Below are 21,206 nucleotides of genomic sequence, written 5' to 3'. Positions count from 1 at the left end.
CTGTCCAGCTCTTATCCATGTTCTGAGAGGGAGCCCCACACCCTCAGCTCCAGGGTGCAGCTCCAGGAGCTTGAGCAGCAGGACGGCGCAAGGAGTGAGGAAGGGCAGGCTTCCCCTCACCCCGGAAATTCCAGCTCCCAGCTGCCGCGAGCTCCCAGCTGCCGCGAGCTCCCAGCTGCCGCCATCTCCCAGCTGCCGCGAGCTCCCAGCTGCCGCGAGCTCCCAGCTGCCGCGAGCCGCACCCTTCAGGTGGGACTGCATGGGGAGCAGGAGCAGGGAGCGCGTTGCGGGGGGTGGCCAGCAGTCTCTGCGGCAGCAGGGTTTGTAAATCGGATCATACTGTAAATGCGCTGGGGATGGGCTGGGGGCGGAAGGGAGCTGCTCGAATCTGAACATCCATAGTAAGTACGGCCGGGCAGCCCAGCAGGCTGCTAACCCTCCTGGCTTCTGTCTCCTCACCTGGGAAGCGGGAGGTAAGTGATGCGGATGCTCTCCAAGGTCTGTTTTAGTTCTTCTGTGCTACTTAAAGGGTATCTAATGCACGGTTTTCTGTAAAGCTAGAAATTAATTCCTTAACTTATTTGTAATGATCTTAATTTTCTGTTTCAAAATTGTTTTATTTTTACTTCCTTAATTTAATTTATAAAAAAACCCAGCTGTGTATATATCTTTAGCCTAAAGAATGGTAGCTTTTAATGTTATAATTCTATTATGCTATCTTAATTTTTTTATTAAACATTTAAAATTGTAAAATTTACACAACATAAAATTTACTATCTTAACCCTTTTTAAGTGTGCAGTTCAGTAGTATTAAGTACATTAACATTGTTGTGCAATATTTTTCTTTTTGAGGGGAGGTATATGACTTCATTGTGTAGCAGGAGTTGGGGGGAGAAATCTACCTCTCATGAATGCAGCAGTGGCTGTGGGCAGTTTTTGTTAAGATCATGAAATGATAATTGGCAGTTGCTTTACATGTACTCTCAAATGTGGCTTTTTTGTGAAAACTTTTTGAAAATTGAGATGTATTTTACACATAGTGAAATGCACAGATGTAAAGTGTCCAGTTTGATGAGTTTTGATGATGAAGTCACTTACCCCAGTCAAGACATAGAGCATTTTATTAAGTGCCTTTTTTAAAATCAGAAAGTCATGGGATGTCAGAGCAGGAAGGGACTGTAGTGACCATCCCAACTCAATCTTGAATCACAGATGAGGAGACCAGAAATTGAACCCAGGAGATTTTTTTTTTTTTTTTTTTTTGCGGCACACGGGCCTCTCACTGTTGCGGCCTCTGCCATTGCGGAGCACAGGCTCCGGACGCGCAGGCTCATTGGCCATGGCTCACGGGCCCAGCCACTCCGCGGCATGTGGGATCTTCCCGCACCGGGGCACGAACCCGTGTCCCCTGCATCGGCAGGCGGACTCTTAACCACTGCGCCACCAGGGAAGCCCTGGCTGTGATGTTTAACCAACTTAGGTGCCAGTTATGATGAAAGCAGGATCTTATATCTGGCTTCTTAGTGCTTTCTTTCTGATGTCTCCTCCTTGACATCTTGATTTTTCTTTCTATGTTTCTGTCTCAGTGGGAGAAACTGAAAGCTATACTTTGGCAGGTGGTCAAATGAGACCCTTGTGCTGGGGGGGCTGCCTTTCTTTCTTTAGCCACTTGGCGCAGGTTATATGGCGAGTAGGCCATTGCTGGGAATAGTCACCGGACACATGGATTTCACTGGAAGAATTTTTTGGCGTGGTTTCTGTCTGTTGCCTATAGGTAGCACTATTTCCTGGTGTCAGAAAATGAAGGGATAATATGATTCGAGTTGTCAGTGTTTCCACATTCCTTTCTGGTAGAAGGTTGACTGGTGGTGGGTGTCAGTCACACAATTAACCTTTAATTCTTGCTGGGGATGTAGTATCTATCCCTGGCGTGGGAGCAGCCTTGCCTGCGTCTGCTGACTTAAACTGGGGAGCCCATCCCCTGAGGGCTCTTTGGTCATCGGTGGTTGGGCTCTGCTGGGTTCTTATTAGATGATTGTGGAATCAAGGGCTTTAAAGACTCATTCAGGTCCTTCCCAAAGCATGGATGTCCTAAACTTTACTTTCTTTTTGCCAAGGAGGGACAGATGATTATCTCATTGCCTGAGAGTTGCCTGCTCACCACGGACACAGTGCTTAGAAGCTACTTAGGGGCGTATATTGCTAAGTAAGTGACTGCTCACCTGCTTGTCTGGGCCAAGTGCTTCTCCCTTAAAGTTTATATCATTGGAGAGTGTGTCGTCCAAGACGTAGCTCATTAGGACCCAGCCCTTTCACGTAGCTAACAAATATCTGAAATGACTTGAAAGGTTTACTCTGTTTTATGAAGTTGATTCTTAATTCATTGTAAACTGCGTTTTTAAGGTTTTAATAGGCTGCTTGGGATGTGGGTTTGAATCCTCATCTAACCTTACCAGAAAATAAGGATTAAATGGGATAATAGATGTAAATCATGGCTGAGTGCCTTGTCTCATGACACTCCACTCTCCTCCGTTGTAGTAGGTCTTGACAAATTCTATTTACTCTTTCATTTTTACCCTTATTGTACTTGCTTGAATTCCCCTTCAGCTCTGAAGAGCTGTTGACAGTATGAGAGAGTTGGTTTTGTTTGGCAGAGAAGAGAGGAGGCCAACATGGGAGCTGAGAACTATTTTCTGGCTTATGTTATAGGGGGTCTCTGTTTTGGGTGGGTTTCTGAGGACAGTGTGAGGGAGATCCTCAGCATAAGGGGTTTCTAAATTATAAAGGTTGAAAGATTGTATTGTTTCTCAACCCACAGTAAGTTCTGGACTTTTTTTCCCTGGCTTACTTTTGTAAGAGGGCTGGTGTATTTTCACTGGCCTGAGTAGAGGCAAGGATGCTCTTAGTATTAACATTTTCTGAAAGTTTGAGTAGAATGCATGGTATTTTAGGAATCTGAACTTTGAAGGATTAATGAAAACTTTCCTAAATACATTCATGCAACATGTGATCTTTTTATTGGTAACAAATAAAAACACTGCGATGTATAATTTGCAATAGAATGGGTACATTTAGGATAAAAGCTTTAGATCTGTAACAGGTATATAGTGAGCCTCTTCAGTTTTCTGCCTGGGTTAGTATCATATGATAGAACTTTCTGCAATGATAGCATTGTTTTACCTTGTGCTGTCTGGTACGGTAGCCACCAGCCACATATGGCTCAAGAGCACTTGAAATGTGGCTTGTATGACTGGGGAATTGAATTTTCAATATTATTTAATTAAAAAAAATAAAAATTGAAATAGCTATATGTACTCAGCGGTTACTGTGTTGGATGGGGCACGTCTAGGTTCTTTCCACCAGTTGCCCTCTACCCCCCAAGATTTATATCCTTAACCAAGTGGAACAAGTGAAATTCCAGCAAAAGCTTTAAAACTGGAGAACCAAGTTGGAAGCAAAGAGGCTTTTGCAAGAAAGAATCTCTGGCAAACAAAGCTGGAGCTCGGGTTAGTGAGCCAGTCCTTGTATCAGTGTGACTGGTTCACTGCATTTGTACTGGGGTGCAATCCGGGGAGGAAAGCCTTGAGGAAGGAAGACCTCTCTTGGGTGCATTAGGTGAGCTTGGCCACAGTCCCTCTGGGAGCAAAAGTAAGCCCTAGGATGTCTGTACCTCTTGCTTATGCCGTATTTTGAATGAAAGTAATTCCTTTAATCTGCTTTTCATTTTAAAAGGTGGCAGCCTCCTCCATCTCCTGTGCTGGCTCTTTGCACCTTTTTAGTTTCAGAAAAGCATGCTGGGGACCGGTCTCCCTGGAAGCCTTACCTGGAGGTTTTGCCCAAGGCCTACACCTGCCCTGTTTGTTTGGAGCCAGAAGTGGTGAATCTTCTTCCCAGACCTTTGAAAGCAAAGGCCAGAGAGCAGAGAACCCACGTGCAGGAGTTCGTTTCTTCCTCCAGAGACTTTTTCTCTTCCCTGCAGCCTCTGTTTTCGGAGGCCGTCGAGAGCATCTTCAGCTACAGCGCCCTCCTGTGGGCTTGGTGCACCGTCAACACCAGGGCTGTGTACATGGAGCGCGCGCCCAGGCAGTGCTTTTCCGCAGAGCCGGACACCTGCGTGCTCGCCCCGTTCCTCGATCTGCTGAACCACAGCCCTGACGCCCAGGTGAGACGTTAACCGGGAGACCTGTGTTTGGTTTCAATAGGAGGGACTCTAACGTGTAGAACCTGTGACTCGGAAAATCCAGCAGAACCGCAGGGAGAGGTGCAGCTGGTAAACCCACCTGCTGTCAGGTAGGCTCCTCTCTTTCTTCCCGACCCTCTTTCCCCTCCGGCATCCTTTTCCTTTGCCACTTTCCCTGCTCTGCTCTCCAGGCCTGCAGGTGGTCTATCCCCTCTATGCCCTGAACCCTAGCCCTCCCCCACCTCCCCATGGTGCAGCATCCTTCTTCCTCCTCTCAGACCTGCGGCTAAAGTCTCGCTTGCTTTCCTGTCTCTTTCCCTTTCACACTTGGTGGCATCGCTGTCAGCATTTTGCCGTGATCTCTGAGGGACTTGCTCCTTCCCCGCTTGGAGCTCTGCAGTCTTAGAGGACAGGGACTTTGCCTTGTACTTTTTGTAACGCCAGTGCTCAGCACAGGGCCTGGCACGTAGTAGGCCTGTTCAATCAATCAACAGTTTCTGGCTGGATGGCTATTTGTGGGAAATCGTTAAGGGGTCCCACTTTGGGAGTCAGTCGGGGATCTCTTCTTCCCCAGGCTTCTCTGCTCCAGCACATAAAGGAGATGATTATATCTGCGGGGCACACGGGGCTGAAGGCCTGGCATGAGGGCAAAGGATGTCTGTGTGTCAGCTAACCTGTTGCCTGTTCAGGGTGTGCTTGCAGGCGCACTGGCGGGACCTGCGCTCACGCTGTCCTCTTCGTGACCCACGCCACCCTGAGAAGCCCACGTGCCCACGAGACGAGAGCGTGGGGATGGAGGGGAGACCCTCCCTGTGCTTTCTTAGGCTGCGGCCATCGCCGTGCCTGTCTGCTCCTTGCTTTTGTAGAAAGATACATTTCTAACAAAATTAAGCAAAGGAGAGCTTCCCTGGTGGCGCAGTGGTTGAGAGTCCGCTGCCGATGCAGGGGACACGGGTTCGTGCCCCGGTCCGGGAAGATCCCACATGCTGCGGAGCATCTGGGCCTGCGAGCCATGGCTGCTGAGCCTTCGCATCCGGAGACTGTGCTCCGCAATGGGAGAGGACACAGCAGTGAGAGGCCCGCGTACCGCAAAAAAAAAAAAAAGTGCGCTGCAGCTGGCATTTGACATGACACCGCTGGCCTTGGCCCTGACCTCTTGTAGGTGCCACTAAAGCTAGAATTTCAGCCTGTTCCTCATCCCCGTCTCACTGCAGTTTGCTGCTTAGTGAGAAGGCCTCGGTGCTTGTACCCGCCGCTTGTTGTGGGAGCAGTCCGGTCTTCTTGGTCTTTTCCTCTCTGCCTGTTACCTAACAAAGCTGTCACAAAATCCATATGACAGTATTAGCCAACATCATGCTGCTCACAAAAGGCTGTGTGTGTATCGTAGGACCTGAAATTTCATGCTCGGCCTGGATGTCTGGGCCTCGCGGGGCCCCGAAGGCCTGACCGTGAGTTCCTCCGCCTTCTCCGGATATTTCCCACCCAGCGGGAAGTTGCCCTCAGCCGGACTGGCTGTAGCCTACCTGGTCCTCAACCGAATGCGTGTCAACTCCCTGCCAGCCCTCAAAATTATTCAAACAGGCAAATCACATCACCCCGGGGAACCAGGGCGTCACCCCTCGCGCCTGCAGGCCTGCTTCCCGTGGCCTCTGCTGACACTCCGCTCCCAGGCGCAGCCCCTGTGTGGCCGTATGGGTGACTTACAATAAACTGCCGTTAGTCATCTGTCCGCTGTCAGGTGTCCTGTGTTTGGCCATCCTCAGAGCCCCCAGGCGGGACTCCCTCCCACCCGGATGGGGGGAAGTCGAGGAGAACCAACGAGGCCAAAGTGCGGACGTGGCATTTTTTCTCCAGGTGGATAAATTCCGTGATGAGTGCTTGAAAGCGGCATCCTGCTTAAATTCATACGCTCACTTAATCTTTTTAGTTTTCTGCTTTGCTCTAAAAACATCTTTTACAATTCTGTTTTCTAGGTAAAAGCAGCATTTAATGAGGAAACTCGCTGTTATGAAATTAGAACAGCTGTGAGCTGTGGGAAACACCAAGAGGTGCTCATCTGCTATGGCCCTCACGATAACCACCGCCTGCTCCTCGAGTATGGATTTGTTTCCGTCCGCAATCCTCATGCTTGTGTTTATGTCTCAAAAGGTTGGAATTAACTTTGGTTCTGATCACTAAGATGATAGAATTCCCCACCCCCCCATCTGTGGTTATGTTAAGTTTTTGTCACAATGGCAAAACCTTAAAGTGTGTATCATTTATTTTCTCCTAGGCAGGGCTAGCCTAATTCTTATTGACCACGTCATTTCATTGTTGAAGTAAAACCAGCAAAGCTTTGATCGGTGTTGAGGATGAGAAGAACTGAGATTTTTATTGCATTAGGTCAGACAGTAGAATGGAAGAAAAGAGAAACTGCTAGGGAAATAAATAGAGTATTAATAGATGGCAAGAAGTGGAAAGTTTTGTACTGAGACATTGTCACTAAAGATAAAATAGGATTAGAGAGCAACAAGTAAAAAATATTTATGAAGCACCCACTGTGTGTAAGGTGGTGTACCAATCACATGGTAAATATGTTACACAGTCCTTCTCTGGGCGGCTTAATGGCAGGATAAAATATGCATTCCATTTATGTTCTTTTGTTACCTAGCGTCATCATTGGTATTACTCTTTTTAAAATAATGATTTACGTATTAAATTTATGCTGTGAAAATTTCAAATGTGGTATTAAAAATAGTACATAGGGGGCTGATTTTTTTCCCCCTTCCTTGAAGCAGCAGAGAAATAGTTTTCTAGGCTTTGAAGAAATGGCTAGAGATTTACTGAGTGTATAATTTGAGGTAGTTTTAATATAAGTTCTAATGGAAATAGAGACTTGGTCAAGGTGATACTACTCCATCCTATTAGTAGCCAAAGTAATAATGTTATTTCTCAGAATGAAATGGAAAAGCGAAAACTGGGCCTTGCTGGGTCTCTTAGAAAGCTAGCTTTGAAATTAGCCTTATATTATGAGAATAACTTTAATATCGATGACCATGAAGTATTGATTTGTTAAATAATTTGAACAAAATTCACCCTTTCATTATTTCTGTATTTAAAAAATAAAAGTAGAGAAATGTAAAAAATTTTAGAAATAGAAAAATCCCTCATTATCCTATGACCCCAAAAAGCTTTGTTAATTTTTACATGTTCATTTTCAGTTGTTTATGATTACAGTCACTAATATCCAGACAGTTTTGAATTCTGGCTTTTAAAAACTGAGTCTTGGAAACATTTCCTCATGTTTGTACGGAGTCTGTACTTCTGGTGGGTGTAATTTCTCAGCAGTCCTGCTAATGTCTTCATTACCCGATTTCGCGGGTTGATTTGCTTAGTGAGAGCAGCAGCTGAGGTAGCAGACGTTTTGTCCCCTGCCTTGGAATTCTTGTAGCTTTCCAGAGGGCTGAATCATACTCCCATTGAGTTGGGCTTGAAGACTAGATTTTTTGGATGTGAAATAGGTAAAATTGTTTACACGTGTCTTGATTGCTGACGGGAAGGAAAGTAAGCTGAGAAGAAAGGGTCCCCCCTCTCTTCCACCTGAATTATACCCTAAATCTCAGCCTGATTTTTTTTTTTTAATGCAGATATACTTGTTAAATATCTCCCATCAACAGATAAACGGATGAACCAAAAGATTTCCATTTTAGAGGATCACGACTTTATAGAGTAAGTGTTTCTCTCCAGTAATTATTCCTTCAGGAAATCTTGATGAGAAGTTGAGAGCTGGGATTTTTACAGGTGTGAGCTGCCTCCCGACTTGTATCCGGTGACAGGTAGCTACTTACCGAGCATTTACTCTGTGCGGCACATCGTGCTTCATGTTGCGGGATACACAGGAGGGGAATTTGCTGGTCAGGCGACTTGTTTGGGGACCTAAGATACAAGCCTGAAGTCTCAAGTTCTGTACCGGGAGAGCCCCGTACGTACTGATCGGTGGCCCAGTGTGTTTGTGGCAAACATGTGGGGTGGCATCGGCTACTGCAGGCCAGCCTGGCCGTCAGTCACCCGGCAACAGGATGCAGGCTCTTGGGATGGGAGGAGCCTAGGTGATTCCACGCCAAATGGGATAAACTGGGTTTGACACCCTCCCTTTCAGATTTTCTTCTATAGGTGAAATTAAGTTTTAAATAATCCAGCAGCACTGTGAGGGACACTAGCTCTGTTGGCTGCCATTTGTTTCATCCAGAGGATCATCCAGATTCTTCATCATTCATCTCACTGTGGCCCCTCATCCAAATTCAGCTTCTTACCAAATAAAAATAGCTTTTTACTTTTTTTTTTTTTTGTGGTACGCGGGCCTCTCACTGTTGTGGCCTCTCCCGTTGCGGAGCACAGGCTCCGGACACGCAGGCTCAGCACCCATGGCTCACGGGCCCAGCCGCTCCGCAGCATGTGGGATCTTCCCGGACCGGGGCACGAACCCGTGTCCCCTGCATCGGCAGGTGGACTGTCAACCACTGCGCCACCAGGGGAGCCCTACTTTTTTTCTTTTTTTTTTTTAAACACAAAGAATTTTTTGTTACTCAGGCCTTATTCTTAAGTATTTGCAGACTTACTTTTCTCTTTGTGACTAAGACCATGGGTTGTGCCATGTTTAGTGGCCCCTTTAAAAAAATGTTTGAATTTTTAGTCATTTACTGTGATGTAATGAAGTACTGAAATGACAGACTGGTAATTTTTTTTTTAATTTAATTTTTATTTTATGTTGGAGTGTAGTCGATTTACAATCTTGTGTCAGTTTCAGGTGTACAACAAAGTGATTTAATTATACATATACATATATCTGTTCTTTTTCTACTTTAGAAATTTGACGTTTGGATGGGATGGACCGTCTTGGCGGTTACTCACAGCTCTTAAGTTGTTATGTCTGGAAGCTGAAGAATTGTAAGTTCCCTGTGTGTTGGTCGTGAGCTGTAGTTACGATTTGGACGTAACTTTGGCTTTTTTGGGGCTTACATTCAAAGGCCCAACCTCAGAGGAGAAAAGATATGCCCTTGTATATTGGGGTTGCTTATTCTCTGTGTAACTTGCCCGTGTGGGGAGTGGTTCACTTCTAGGTTTGCACCATTTCTGGAATTCTGGTTTTAGAGTTATAGTCAGAGTACACGGGCCTGAGAACTGGTCTCTCCTCACATGTATCCCCCTGGTGACCTGCAGCTCATTGTTCAGGATAAACACTTGGAAAAGTGTGCGTGTTGGCCCTGGTCAGAGGAGAGCCTCTGAGCAGGTGGGTTTTTCCTGGGAACAGACCGAGCTCCTGACCACTGGCCGGGCCCCCCCTGGTACTGTCCTGGGGGCAGATCCAGACGCCTGCTCAAGGAGAGGCCTGGATATTTCCATAGAGGAGGCAGGTGGAGGAGCCCCTGATGTAGACACGCATCCTGGTCAGGTCCTCACTATTCCTGAGAGGCTGTTGGTCCTTCCCTTAGTGTGGAAAGGATGGTCACATATGTGGCCGTGCGCTGCCCAGCCCTGGAGCTCCTTGCGAGGGAGTCGGGGAGTAATGCCTGCTACTTAGCACATCTCAGGTGAGAGACACCACAGGGAGGACTTCCTGAAGATGGCGAACCCCGTCCTCGAGCAGTTGGGAGGATTAGGTGAGATAACGCCTAGATGCAGCCCTCAGCACAGTGCCTGGAAGTAGTTTGTGCTCATTCCATCGTGCCCGTGATGTTGCTGTTTACAGTGTTGCTTACTTCCATTTCTGTAGGGACCTGGGGAGAAAAACTATCCCCTGGTCTCAACACCAGAAGCAGTTGTGTCTCGTCTCAGCAGATGGTGTGTTTTTGTCGTACAGACACTGAATTCTGTATCTGATGTGTTTCCTTCTTTTTATCGCTCGCTAGAAAACTCAGAGGCAACTTTGTGGTCCATCCACGTGTGCAGGATTCTAAGGCGTGCAATTTATCACTGACTCATTCCTGGCTGTATCTTATCTTTCTTCTTCTTTCCTTCATCTTGTTTTCCCTATCCATTCATCTTGTGTTTTATTTTGTCTCGTGCATACCCACATAAGTTTCTTTAAGTCGTTCTTGGAGACGTCAACCTCAAATTAAATAAAGCAACTGGATGTTTCCCAGAGGTCCTCCTGAGGCCTCCTTTCTTCCCTTTGGGTGCTTTCTGACTACCTGAGTGGTGTGGCAGAGGAAGCATGTGTTTGGGATTCTGCCTGACGGGTATTTGCACGCTAGTTCTGCCTCTCATTAGCTCTGTCACTTAGGGTGAGTGCTTTACTGTTCCGGATTCTCAGTTTCTTTGTGTCTGAGGTGGGGATTATAATGCTTTCTTTGCTAGGCGGTTGTGAAGATTAAAACAGATACTGGCTGCGTATAAAGCACTGTTCCTGGCACACAGTAATGGCGTTCCTTCTTTCTTTCTTCCTTTTTTTTTTTTTGGCCGTGCCACGCGCATGCAGGATCTTAGTTCCCCAACCAGGCACTGAACCCGTGCCCCCTGCAGTGGAAGTGCGGAGTCTTAACCACTGGACCGCCAGGGAAGTCCCTAATGTTATTTCTTGACTTCCTTTCTTTCCCGAGAACTCATCTGCTCTGGGGTTGCCGCCATGATCCCTGAAGCTGATGACATCTAAGACTTCATTTTCTGTATGGCTCTTGGGCTGTTCTGAATTTCTCAGCGACTTCTGTGCCCTCCACTGCGATGGTAGAGCTGTCACCGTGGCCTTTCCCTCCTCAGCCACGTGCACTTTCGCGTTCTGTGCATCCATCTGTCCCCCCGCCCCCTTCCTCCCTGTTTGGTGCTCCTCACCGGCCTGTAGGCTTGACTCAGCCCCTCCTGCTCGGCACATTGGCCGTGGCCCCCTCTTGCCTCCTCTGCAGAAAGCTGGCCCCGCCAGCCCACTGAGCCCCATTTCCTACGGACTTCCTTAGTGTAAAATTGGAAGGACCTGCGTGTAGAGAAAGGCTTCACTGTTGATTCCTCTTTCCATCTGTAGAGCATTTTACTTTGTGAAACATGTCCTGTTCCGTTTGCCATTTTTTTTAGGAGAGGCTGTCATTTGAAGAAAAGGAAAACCTCCGCCTTTGCTCCTTAGTCGGTAGTACTTTGACTGTGGACTCACCTTCCTGTCTCTTGTTCTCTTCCTATGGCTGGTGGACGCGACTCTTCTTACTCATGTGCCAGACACAGGATTGTGGTGCTAATAAAACTCAGGCCCTGTCTGCAAAGAGCGCCAGTTCCCTCGCTTCTTATCCTCGGCGTTCCTTCTTCTGTCCTGTATACCTTGTCTGCTCCAACACAGGACCTGCGTGTGGTGGGAGGTTTGAGGGAACATGCTGATGGAATGAGTTTTATTATATTTCTGGAAAAATAGGAGAAGTGTTCAAGTGGAAAAGCCGCCTTTGTGTTTGAAAACCTGCTGAAATGACCTTATTGAATATTTTGGTTCTAGGACATGCTGGAAAAAAGTACTTATTGGGGAAATAATTTCAGATACAAATGAGAAGGCAAGTTTGGACATAGCCCAGAAAATATGCCATTATTTCATCAAGGAGAGTAAGGCTGTACTTCAAAAGGTATGCTTCTAGAATATTGCGTTCTTTTCCTAAGTGTGTTGATGAAGTTGTTTTGTACTGATGCTTGTTGGATAGGGATAGTCCACCTTCTTAGGGTGTTGTTAATGCCTTAATAAATGAACACTGATGTAATCCATGTTTTGACTGTTAACATGTGTCTACACCTTTTAATAGGTAAAATTATTGCATGAATTCTTGGTAACAGATTTTTAAGGTACTCTTTCCCTTTTATTTTTAAATTTCTTTTAGTTAAAAAAATTTTTTTTTGGCCGGGTTGGGTCTTCGTTGCTGCACACGGGCTTTCTCTGGTTGTGGCGAGCAGGGGCTGCTCTTCGTCGCAGTGCATAGGCTTCTCATTGCGGTGGCTTCTCTTGTTGTGGAGCATGTGCTCTAGGCGCGCGGGGCTTCAGTAGTTGTGGCACGCGGGCCCTAGAGTGCGCAGGCTTCTGTAGTTGCGGTGCGTGAGCTCAGTAGTTGCGGCGCACGGGCTTAGTTGCTCCACGGCATGTGGAATCGTCCCTGACCAGGGATCGAACCCATGTCGCCTGCATTGGCAGGCTGATTCCTAAGCACTGCACCACAAGGGAAGTCCCGTCTTTCCCTTTTATTTAATGAACGTTTTAATTAAATGAGGAATTAGCTTATTTGAATGAAAACATTACTAGGATTAAAAAAAATAATTTTATTGAACCTTGAAGACCTTGTGTTGAGTGAAATAAACCATGACCCAAAAAGACAAATACCCTGTACTGTATGATTCCACTTAAATGAGATATCTGGAATAGGCAAATTTATAGAGACAGAAAGTAGAGCAGAGGTTACCAGGGATTTGGGGAGGGGGGATGGGGAGTTAATGTTTGATGGGTACAGAGTTTCTGTTTGGGATGATGAAGTTCTGGAGACGGATGGTGGCTGTAGTTATATAACACTGTGAATGTACTTAGTGCCGCTGAATTGTACATTTAAAAGTGGTCAGAATGTTAATTTTTTTTTTTTTTTGCGGTACGCGGGCCTCTCACTGCCGTGGCCTCTCCCGTTGCGGAGCACAGGCTCCGGACGCGCAGGCTCAGCGGCCATGGCTCACGGGACCAGCCGTTCCGCGGCATGTGGGATCCTCCCGGACCGGGGCACGAACCCGTGTCCCCTGCATCGGCAGGCGGACTCTCAACCACTGCGCCACCAGGGAAGCCCTAAAATGTTAAATTTTATGTTTATGTATATTTTACTACACTAAAGAAAATCATTTAAAAATAACTTCCAGGTTTCTCATATGAAAGATGAAGAAGTGGCTTTGATAAACCAACTAACTTTGGTAGAAACACTGTGGACAGAAGAGCTGAAGATTCTCCAGGCCTCTGCTGAGACCCTAACCAGTTTGCAAACAGCTTTTACGTAACTTCACCGAAGTGCAGGTGATCACCTCCAATGGTGGGTGTGACTTCTTAAACATTTTTAAACTAAGGTTTATTTTATATAGAATCATTTACAGTCAATCAACGGTTTCTATTAAACAGTTATCTGCTTAATCCTATTCCCCTGCTTCTGTCTGTCTGTGGGGAGGAGTGGTGGCTGCTTGGGGACGTCGAAGGGCATCTGTAGGGGCAGAGCAGGTCCTGGGGACTCCGTCCCATCAGCATTTCTGTTGCTGTCAAAGCAAATAGCAGTCCTGGAGGAAGACGTCCCAGGAACGAATGAATTGTCACGGGAGGGCGAGGCTGGCAGGGGGCCGGGGTCAGCCCGGGGCCCCGTTTGTGGTCTTCCTCTGGGTGTCCTGCTTCTTACCTGACTCAGCGGCCGTAAGAGCACAAGACGTCGTGCTGCTCTGTGCTCTGATGCCAGCGGGTTAGGGTTGAGGGGCATGTAGCATGCGGCGGTGAGTGGCTGGGTGGCTTCGGAGGGGGCAGTGTGGGGCGGTGCCCAGCCGTCTTGGCTCCCAGCCGGGCTCCGCCCCTGCCGCTCTGAGCTAGAGCAACTCACTTTGAATCTTCTGTCCTTGACTGCCCATCTGGAAACGAGATTGTTACGGGGGTCCCCTGTGCTCCCACCTAGCAGCAGGGCCTGTGGCACAGGCCCCGGTGGGGCTGCCGCTCCCCGTCTGCGCCTCCCCTGTCCGCTGAGGACCAGGGATTAGCTCACGGGGAGGGCCCCTCCAGCCCTGACTACCTGTGATTTCTGTGCGCAGCAAGCGAGTTCGTCCTTGTCCAACAGGAGACTGGTGGAGCCTCACCAGTCCTCCCTCTGTTTACAGTTTCCCAGAATGTGTTCAGATCTCTGTGTAGCCCGTGTCCCTTTCCCATGCTTTGTGGTGGGTGTTTAACCCTTTTATTCTGCTCCTTTTCTTCATTTTAATGGGGGTATTGGGAGGAATAGGAGATAAAGTTTTGTGCTCACTTGGTCATTTTGAATTCAGCCTTTGCTTTCCTTTTTTTTCTTTCTTTTTTTTAAAAAAAGACAATACAAGTCCTTTAGGCTGTTGACGGCACTCTGAGTATGGGTTTTATATAAAGTGTGCTCTAATTAGTACTTTTTAGATCTTGGCTCTGGATTTAAACTTCTCACAGTGCTTTCATGCCCGTCAGTTAACAACTGTGAGGGGGTCAGAGCGGGTGTCATATATCCCAGAAGCAAATACGTGCTTATTATAAAAACTGGACGTTGTTGAAACATACAGCAGTAACGTTTATTAAACGTTAGCGTCGCCGGGTCGAGGCCCTGCGCTCCGGCTTGGTGCGCGGAGTTTTACGGAAGCCTCACAGCCGCCCTATTTTACAAACAAAGACCGGAAGAAACGGCCGGAAATCCCACACCTAGCGTGTGGCAGAGCGACGGTGCCTCTCAGCTGACCCTCTGGGAGACACCGGTCACAGCTCGGGGGCGTCAGTGTCCGGAGTTCCGCGCTCTCCTGACTCGGGTACGTGCCTCTCCTCCATCCTCACCGACGGCCGCGCTCCTCGCCCACCGGCCTTGGTGGGCGCGCGGCTTCACTGCAGGTTATGTTGGGGAGTCCGCGACAGGGTCGGCCTCGCTCTCGCCGCCCTGCGATGTGAGAGCGGGGATGAGAAACATCCCGGGAGCCGGTCCCTCCTCCGGCTGTCGTGGCCGCGCCCGGTCCCACCGCCCTCCCCGGGAAGGCGCGAGCGCACAGGCGCAGCATGGCTGGTCCCGGGGCGGAAGAGGGTCCTGCCCGGGGAGCGAGGGGCTGGCCTCTGTGCTGCGTGAAGCCAGCGGCTCGGCCTGCGTGCCTTCCCGGCGTGGACGCATCGAGCTGGCCGTTGCAGGAGGCTTCTGGGGATTTCCAGGAGGACGGGGCGGGTCTCCGCACCTCGCTGGGCAGGGATTACGTGACTGCCAGTTTGGGAAGAAGGGCTGGGCCCCCTGCGTAGCTCTTTCCGCTTCGCCCCTGGGGGAACCCAGCTCCACCCAGCGCAGCCGTGCCGCAGTGGGGACGTCTTCTTGATTCTGGGCCTCTGTGTAGGGAAACTGACCTAAGGCTATGGCTATATTTTGACCTCTGTCCTTAGCTAGGAGTATTTTTTATCCTTTTCAGAACTAGCGTGGGAAGGGGGTGTATACGCTCCTCAGGCCTCGGGGATTCCCGAATGGGTCATGGGGGGTGGGGGCTGCCCCAGCCCCGGCGTTTCTGTTGCCCAGAGTCCTGTCTTCCCTGCCCTGTTTTCAGCCTTCCCCAGAAGCGAATTCCTCTCGTGAAGCTCAACAAAAAACAAGTGAACGGAGCCCACTCACCTCCGGGATCAGAGTTAGAAATAAAACATCTTCATTATTGTATCTTGAGCATCTCTCCCTGTTCATAGATGCAGTTGAGGTTGACTTTGTTGTTGTTGTTTTAAAGATTTTTTTGATGTGGACCATTTTTTTAAAAGTCTTTATTGAATTTGTTACCATCTTTGCTTCTGTTTTACGTTTCCGTTTTTTGGCCACGAGGCGTGTGGGATCTTAGCTCCCTGACCAGGGATCGAACCCGCACCCCCTGCATTGGAAGGCGAAGTCTTAACCATTGGACCTCCAGGGAAGTCCCCCCTTACTCTGCTTTTTAATAGCTGTTGTGTGTTTCATGATACACTCTACCACGGGTTCACCAGCTTTTTCTGTAAAGGACCAAATAGTACATGTTTGAAGCTTTCTGGGCCATGTGGTCTTTGGCCCAGTTGTAGAGCACAGCAGCTGTAGGCAATGTATAGACACGCATGCCTGTGTTTCAGTAAAGCCTGATTTGCCAAGACAGGCCACAAGCCGTGGGGTGCTGACCCTGCACTACAGCACCATTTATTTTTCCTGTCCCCTATTCGTGGACATTTAGGACCTAAATATATTAATTCTTACTTGAGAGTGCTTTATACCTTTAGAAATTAAAGCCCCTCACCCCCCAACAGGAAAAACTTCTCAGGCGCATGTGGGACTTATGCTTTAGTTGTCCGTGGTTAGAAAAAATGAGCAATGACAAGAGGCAACTACTCAGAGACACTGACAAATGACAGCTATTTCATCATCCATGGCAGATCTACCCTTAGTTGTAAACAGCAGTAGAATAAGGGCCTGCTGTGTAGCACGGGGGACTCTACTCAGTGCTCTGTAATGGCCTATATGGGAAAGAATCTAAAGAAGAGTGGATATATGCATATGTGTAACTAGCACAACATTGTAAATTAACTATACTCCAATAAAAATTAATTAAAAAAAAAAGGAAACAGAAGGATAAGACTTACAGTTTGCAGATGACCCTTGGTGTATAAATGCATTCAGACTCTTTGCAAGAAACGCGTGGCTCCTGTGGACAGTCTGGCCCTCAGGGCGAACCCCAGGGAGGCCACACACTGCGTCTGTAGGCTTGTCCTTGCCAGTCAGTCCCTGTGAGGGCCAGCACCCCGCGTCTGCCCACACAGGGGGGCAGCCTGCACTGTCCTTTAGCAGCAGAACTGTTTGCTCCCTTCTCCCATGTACCGCCTCTCCCCCCCACTGCCATTGTTCTCCTTCCCCCTTTTTTGTTTTCTCTCTCCTAGGCCTCGGGCAGGCCTGCGGTTTGTAGTACACCCATCCTTGTTGGTATCTGGTTCCGGAGTCTGTGGGTGGTAAACCTCCAACTGCTGCCTTGGCCTGAGGGGACAGACACCAAGAAGTGAAGGATGAGTTGAGGCATTCCTGAAATCTTTCAAGATAAAAATAGAGGAGACTCTCCTCGGACTGGGGCACTTTAAGTGCTTCTGCCTGAAGGTGGAGACTGTTAATGACCTTTCAGGAAATCAGTGCTGTAATGCTGTGACAATGGCTTTCACTGAAACACCTGGACACCCCCTTGGAGGGGAGTCCGGGCACAGAAATGGGCGACTTATTTTAGCTCCTCCTTTAGTTGGTAAACCGCAGCTATATTCTGTGATAGATTAGTGTTGGGCAGCAGTAAGTTTTGTCCTGAGGAGGAAAGTACAACAAAACCTATTTTGGGTTGTCAGCTGACATTTGAATACAAAGCTTTGTCAGGAATGCCACCATGTTGGTTTACTTGGAAAAGAGCTTTGTTTTACAGGTCCAGGAAGTTACGTGTGAATTAAAGGGAACAAGAAGATTAGGAGGAAGGCCTGATGCACTTTTCTACATCCCTGCCAATGTACCACACACACCACTGTCATTGTATCACATACACCAGGGTCATTGTACCACAGGCAACAATGTCATACCACATACAACAGTGCAGTGTACCACATACAACGGTGTCATTGTACCACATACAACGATACAATGCGTCATGTACAGCAGTGCCATCTGCTGTCTCTCCAGGGCTGTTCCCACTCACCTTGCAGAGGGCATTTCTCTGTCTTCATCATTTTGTTGTAACCTTTCCTTGAAGGGATATTTTTTTTGTTTAATTTCCTTCTGTTCCATGTAGTTTTAATATCAGGCTATGAGTAAAATTTAAAAAAAAAACACACAGAAATATAGTAAGATTTAAGAAAAATGTAAGGTTACCGCTTCACACCCACTAGCACAGCAATCATAAGAAAAGTGGATAATAACCCGTGTTGTTGAGGATGTGGAGAAATTGGAACCCCACACACTGCTGGTGGGAAAGGAAGATGGTGTAGCCGCTTTGGAAAATAGTTTGGCAGTGGCTCAAGAGGTTGATAAGCATAGAGTTATTTTATGACCCAGCCATTCCCCCTTTAGGTACATACCCAAGAGAATTGAAAACATATGTCCACACAAAAACATGAGCATGAATATTCATAGCAGCATTATTCATAACAGCCCCACACCCAGATGTCCATCAGTGGGTGAACGGATCGATAAACAAAATGTGGTCTTCCCATAAAATGGAATATCATGCAGCCATAGAAAGGAATGAGGCACCAACACATGCCACACGGATGGACCTTAAAAACGTTATGCTAAAGGAAAGAATCCAGCCACAAGAGGCCACATAGAATTTTATTCGCATGAAATTTCCAGAATAGACCAATCTGTAGCGATGGAAAGTAGATTAGCAGGTGCTGTGGCGTGGGGCAGGGTGCTAGAGGGATTGGAGGGTGACAGCCAAAGAGTAGGGGGTTTCTTTTTGGGTTGATGAAAACGTTCTAAAATTGTGATGATAGTTGCACAACTCTGAATATACTAAAGCCCATTGAATTAGATACTTTAAATGGGGGAATGGTGTGGCATGTGAGTTATATTTCAATAAAGCTATTCTTTTAAAAAAAGTAGGGTTAGTACCTATTGGAGAATTCTATCCCTCTTCTTTTTTAAATTTTTAAATTGGTTTTCGGCCACGCCACTGTGCGCTTGTGGGATCTTAGTTCCCTGGCGAGGGGATTGAACCTGTGCCCTCGGCAGTGGGAGTGCAGGGTCCTAACCACTGGACCGCCAGGGAATTCAATTCTATCCCTCTTCTCATGCTCAGCTAACACTTTTTCACAGGCAGGGCTAGAGTTTGTCAGTCTGATGATGATGGTAGAGGCCTGGCAGCGTTAGGTCCTCTGCCCCACGCGTGACATTTATCACCTCGTTTAATTCTTAACAATGATCTGTGCGGGAATAACTTTCCTGATTTTGTAAATGTGGAGACAAAGGTTCAGGAAGGTAGAGTTATTGCTGAGGTCACACAGCTAGGATTCAAACCTCGGTCAACCTTCATACCCCACTCTCCTAAAGTTGATGCTCCTGTGACTGTGTGTGTGAAGCACAGGCGGGCTTAGGTGGGCACCTGCCCTCACCTGATTGGGATCACGTGGACTCAGAGTGGAGCTGGAGTGGTCGCCCTTGGACGAGCATCTGGAGGGCTGGGATCTGCGGTCCTGCTGTTTAAGCACGCTCCCTCCTGGCTTGATCACTGGCCTCTTGACAAGCAGAGACGCTTTAGTACATGGAAGAGCAGACTCAGGGCCCAGGGAACCTGACTTCACATTGACCCTGAGAGGGCGTGTTATTAGCCACGTTTTAGAGAAAAGGAAACAGGCTCCGAGGAGAGAAGGAATGCGGAGTGATGTGAGGGTGGCGGTGAGGCTGCTCTCCATCGCGGGCAGCAGGAACCTTTATTAGGAGCACGTTTGTCACGGTGGGGTCCCCTGACCCTGGCATCAGAAGCAGCCAGGGTGCACGAGCCCAGTCCAGACCCACTGAGTCAGTCTCTGGGAGGTAGGTCCGGGAATGTGTATTTGTTGAGGCCCCAGGTGATTTCAGGGCGTGCTGTCTGCAAACCACTGACCTAGAGACGCCAGAGGAGGGGCTGCGCCCTGGTCCCTGGTCCCAGGGCTTCAGTTGTCATTTCACAGGCTCTTGAGGTGAAGTGTTAGACAGACCTGACCCTCGATCGTGTGACTCCGACCCTGGGCCTCTGAATATGTGTAGCATCAGAGGGTGGCAGTGAGAGACGTCCTCGGGGTGATACACTCTGACCCCTCATTTTGTGGGTGAAGCTCCCAGACAGTGAGAAGCTTGCTCTGGGCCATGGACTTAGCATCAGAACCCACATTTTCTTGCTGTTTCTAGCAGACTTTATGCTTTCCTGCATCCTCCTTCCAGATACTGTCCCAAATGAACTCCCCAAACTGTATTCTTGCAGGGAAGAATCAGAAAGTGGGAGCGGGGCTGTTGGAGGAGAAAGGGGAGCGGTAGCGTTAGCCTGAGAAGGGTTGGAGAAGGGACGCGCTGGAGCTGAGTCCTTCCTGGGTTTGGCCTCTGTCCTCATTTCAGCCCCTCCTCTGGTCTCACGGTGGCTCTGGGACGCACGTATTATGTCTTTATTGGATGTGAAGAAACTGAGGCATAGAGGGGTCAGGGGACTTATCCCACATCATACAGTTGGGGTTTGACCCCAGGAGTGTCTGAGTTCAAGTCTGTCACCTGTCAGCCACACCTGTTTCTGCCTCCAAAGATGGGCAGCCTAGGGTGCTGGGTAGGGATGGGCCACCTGAGAGCAGTTTTTGTTGTGTCATTTTTGTGTTACAATGGGCGACCTCATTGGCCACGAGGACCCAGCAGCACCGAGCTTTGAGGAGAAAGAAGGCCTGCCCGGAAGTCCCTGCGGGCCAAGCCCTCTCCCTGCAGCCTGACTTTTTATGGTCGAATTTCAGTTTTCCAGCCTCTCCCACTCACCCTGAAGACCCACATCCCATAAAGGGCAGCAGGTGTTATTAGAGGGGCAAGAAGGGGAGAGTGGTCCCGCCAGGCAGGCTTCTCCCATTCCGGAGGAATTTGTCCTGGGGTGGGGATCCCTATTGATATCAAGGGTCCCTGTCCAGCTCTGCAGCTCTGGCCACAAGCATTTGGACGCCTTCTGGTGCCTAGAATCAGAAGGTGAGGCAAAACCCAGGACTGCAAAGCATCTATTAAGCAGTTATTAGGGCAGAAAGTAATTGCAGTTCTAACTTCGCCCTTTTCACAAAGGGAGACTCTAAACTGATTAAGAGGAGAGGGGGTTTCAGGAGGTCACTGAGGAAGCAGGTCACGTATAGAGCATGTTGGAGATGGGCAGCACAGACCTTCGATTCTCAGGTCATCTCTGGGACTCAGTGTCCTGGGTGACTGGCCTCTGAGCCTCAGATAGTGAAGGTGGGACCAGCGGTTCGCAGCCTTAACCATTCAAGGGAATCACATGTGGAGCCTTTTTAAAAAAACTTTATTGAGGAATAATTGACAAATATAATCGTATATATTTAAAATGTACAACATAATGATTTGATATATTGATACATACTCATTGTAGAATGATTACCAAGATCAAGATAATTAACACATCTATTATCTCACACAGTTAACTCACTGTGTGCCCGCGCGTGCGCGCGCACATGTGTGGTGGGAATGCTTAAGATTTACTTTCAGCAGCTTCAGGTCCACGATACCATATTATTAACTAGTCACCACGTTGTGTATTACCCACAGAACTTATTCTTCTGATAATTGAAATTTATACCCTTTGACATTTCCCCCTCCTTCCAACCCCTGAT

General features: G+C 48.0%; 1 protein-coding gene across 12 annotated transcripts in view; it reads left to right on the top strand.

The window, feature by feature from the left end:
• Positions 1-21,206, top strand: part of SETD4 (SET domain containing 4) — a 56,959-nt gene that overhangs the window by 10,427 nt on the left and 25,326 nt on the right. For 7 of the 12 annotated variants that reach the window (XM_073804481.1, XM_073804479.1, XM_073804478.1 and 4 more), the window contains 6 exons: positions 2,118-2,206; positions 3,733-4,162; positions 6,154-6,328; positions 7,807-7,888; positions 9,026-9,106; positions 11,631-11,754. In XM_073804481.1, coding sequence (XP_073660582.1) covers positions 2,118-2,206; positions 3,733-4,162; positions 6,154-6,328; positions 7,807-7,888; positions 9,026-9,106; positions 11,631-11,754 — 981 coding nt within the window. Of the gene's footprint in view, positions 1-2,117; positions 2,207-3,732; positions 4,163-6,153; positions 6,329-7,806; positions 7,889-9,025; positions 9,107-9,651; positions 9,820-11,630; positions 11,755-13,015; positions 13,286-21,206 lie in introns of those variants that run through there. The other 5 variants (XR_012331602.1, XM_019923136.3, XM_019923137.3 and 2 more) reach the window with 3 other exon arrangements.

Source organism: Tursiops truncatus, chromosome 4 (assembly GCF_011762595.2).
Source record: "Tursiops truncatus isolate mTurTru1 chromosome 4, mTurTru1.mat.Y, whole genome shotgun sequence".
NCBI lineage: Eukaryota > Metazoa > Chordata > Mammalia > Artiodactyla > Delphinidae > Tursiops > Tursiops truncatus.
This window is presented reverse-complemented; position numbering and strand designations above follow the sequence as displayed.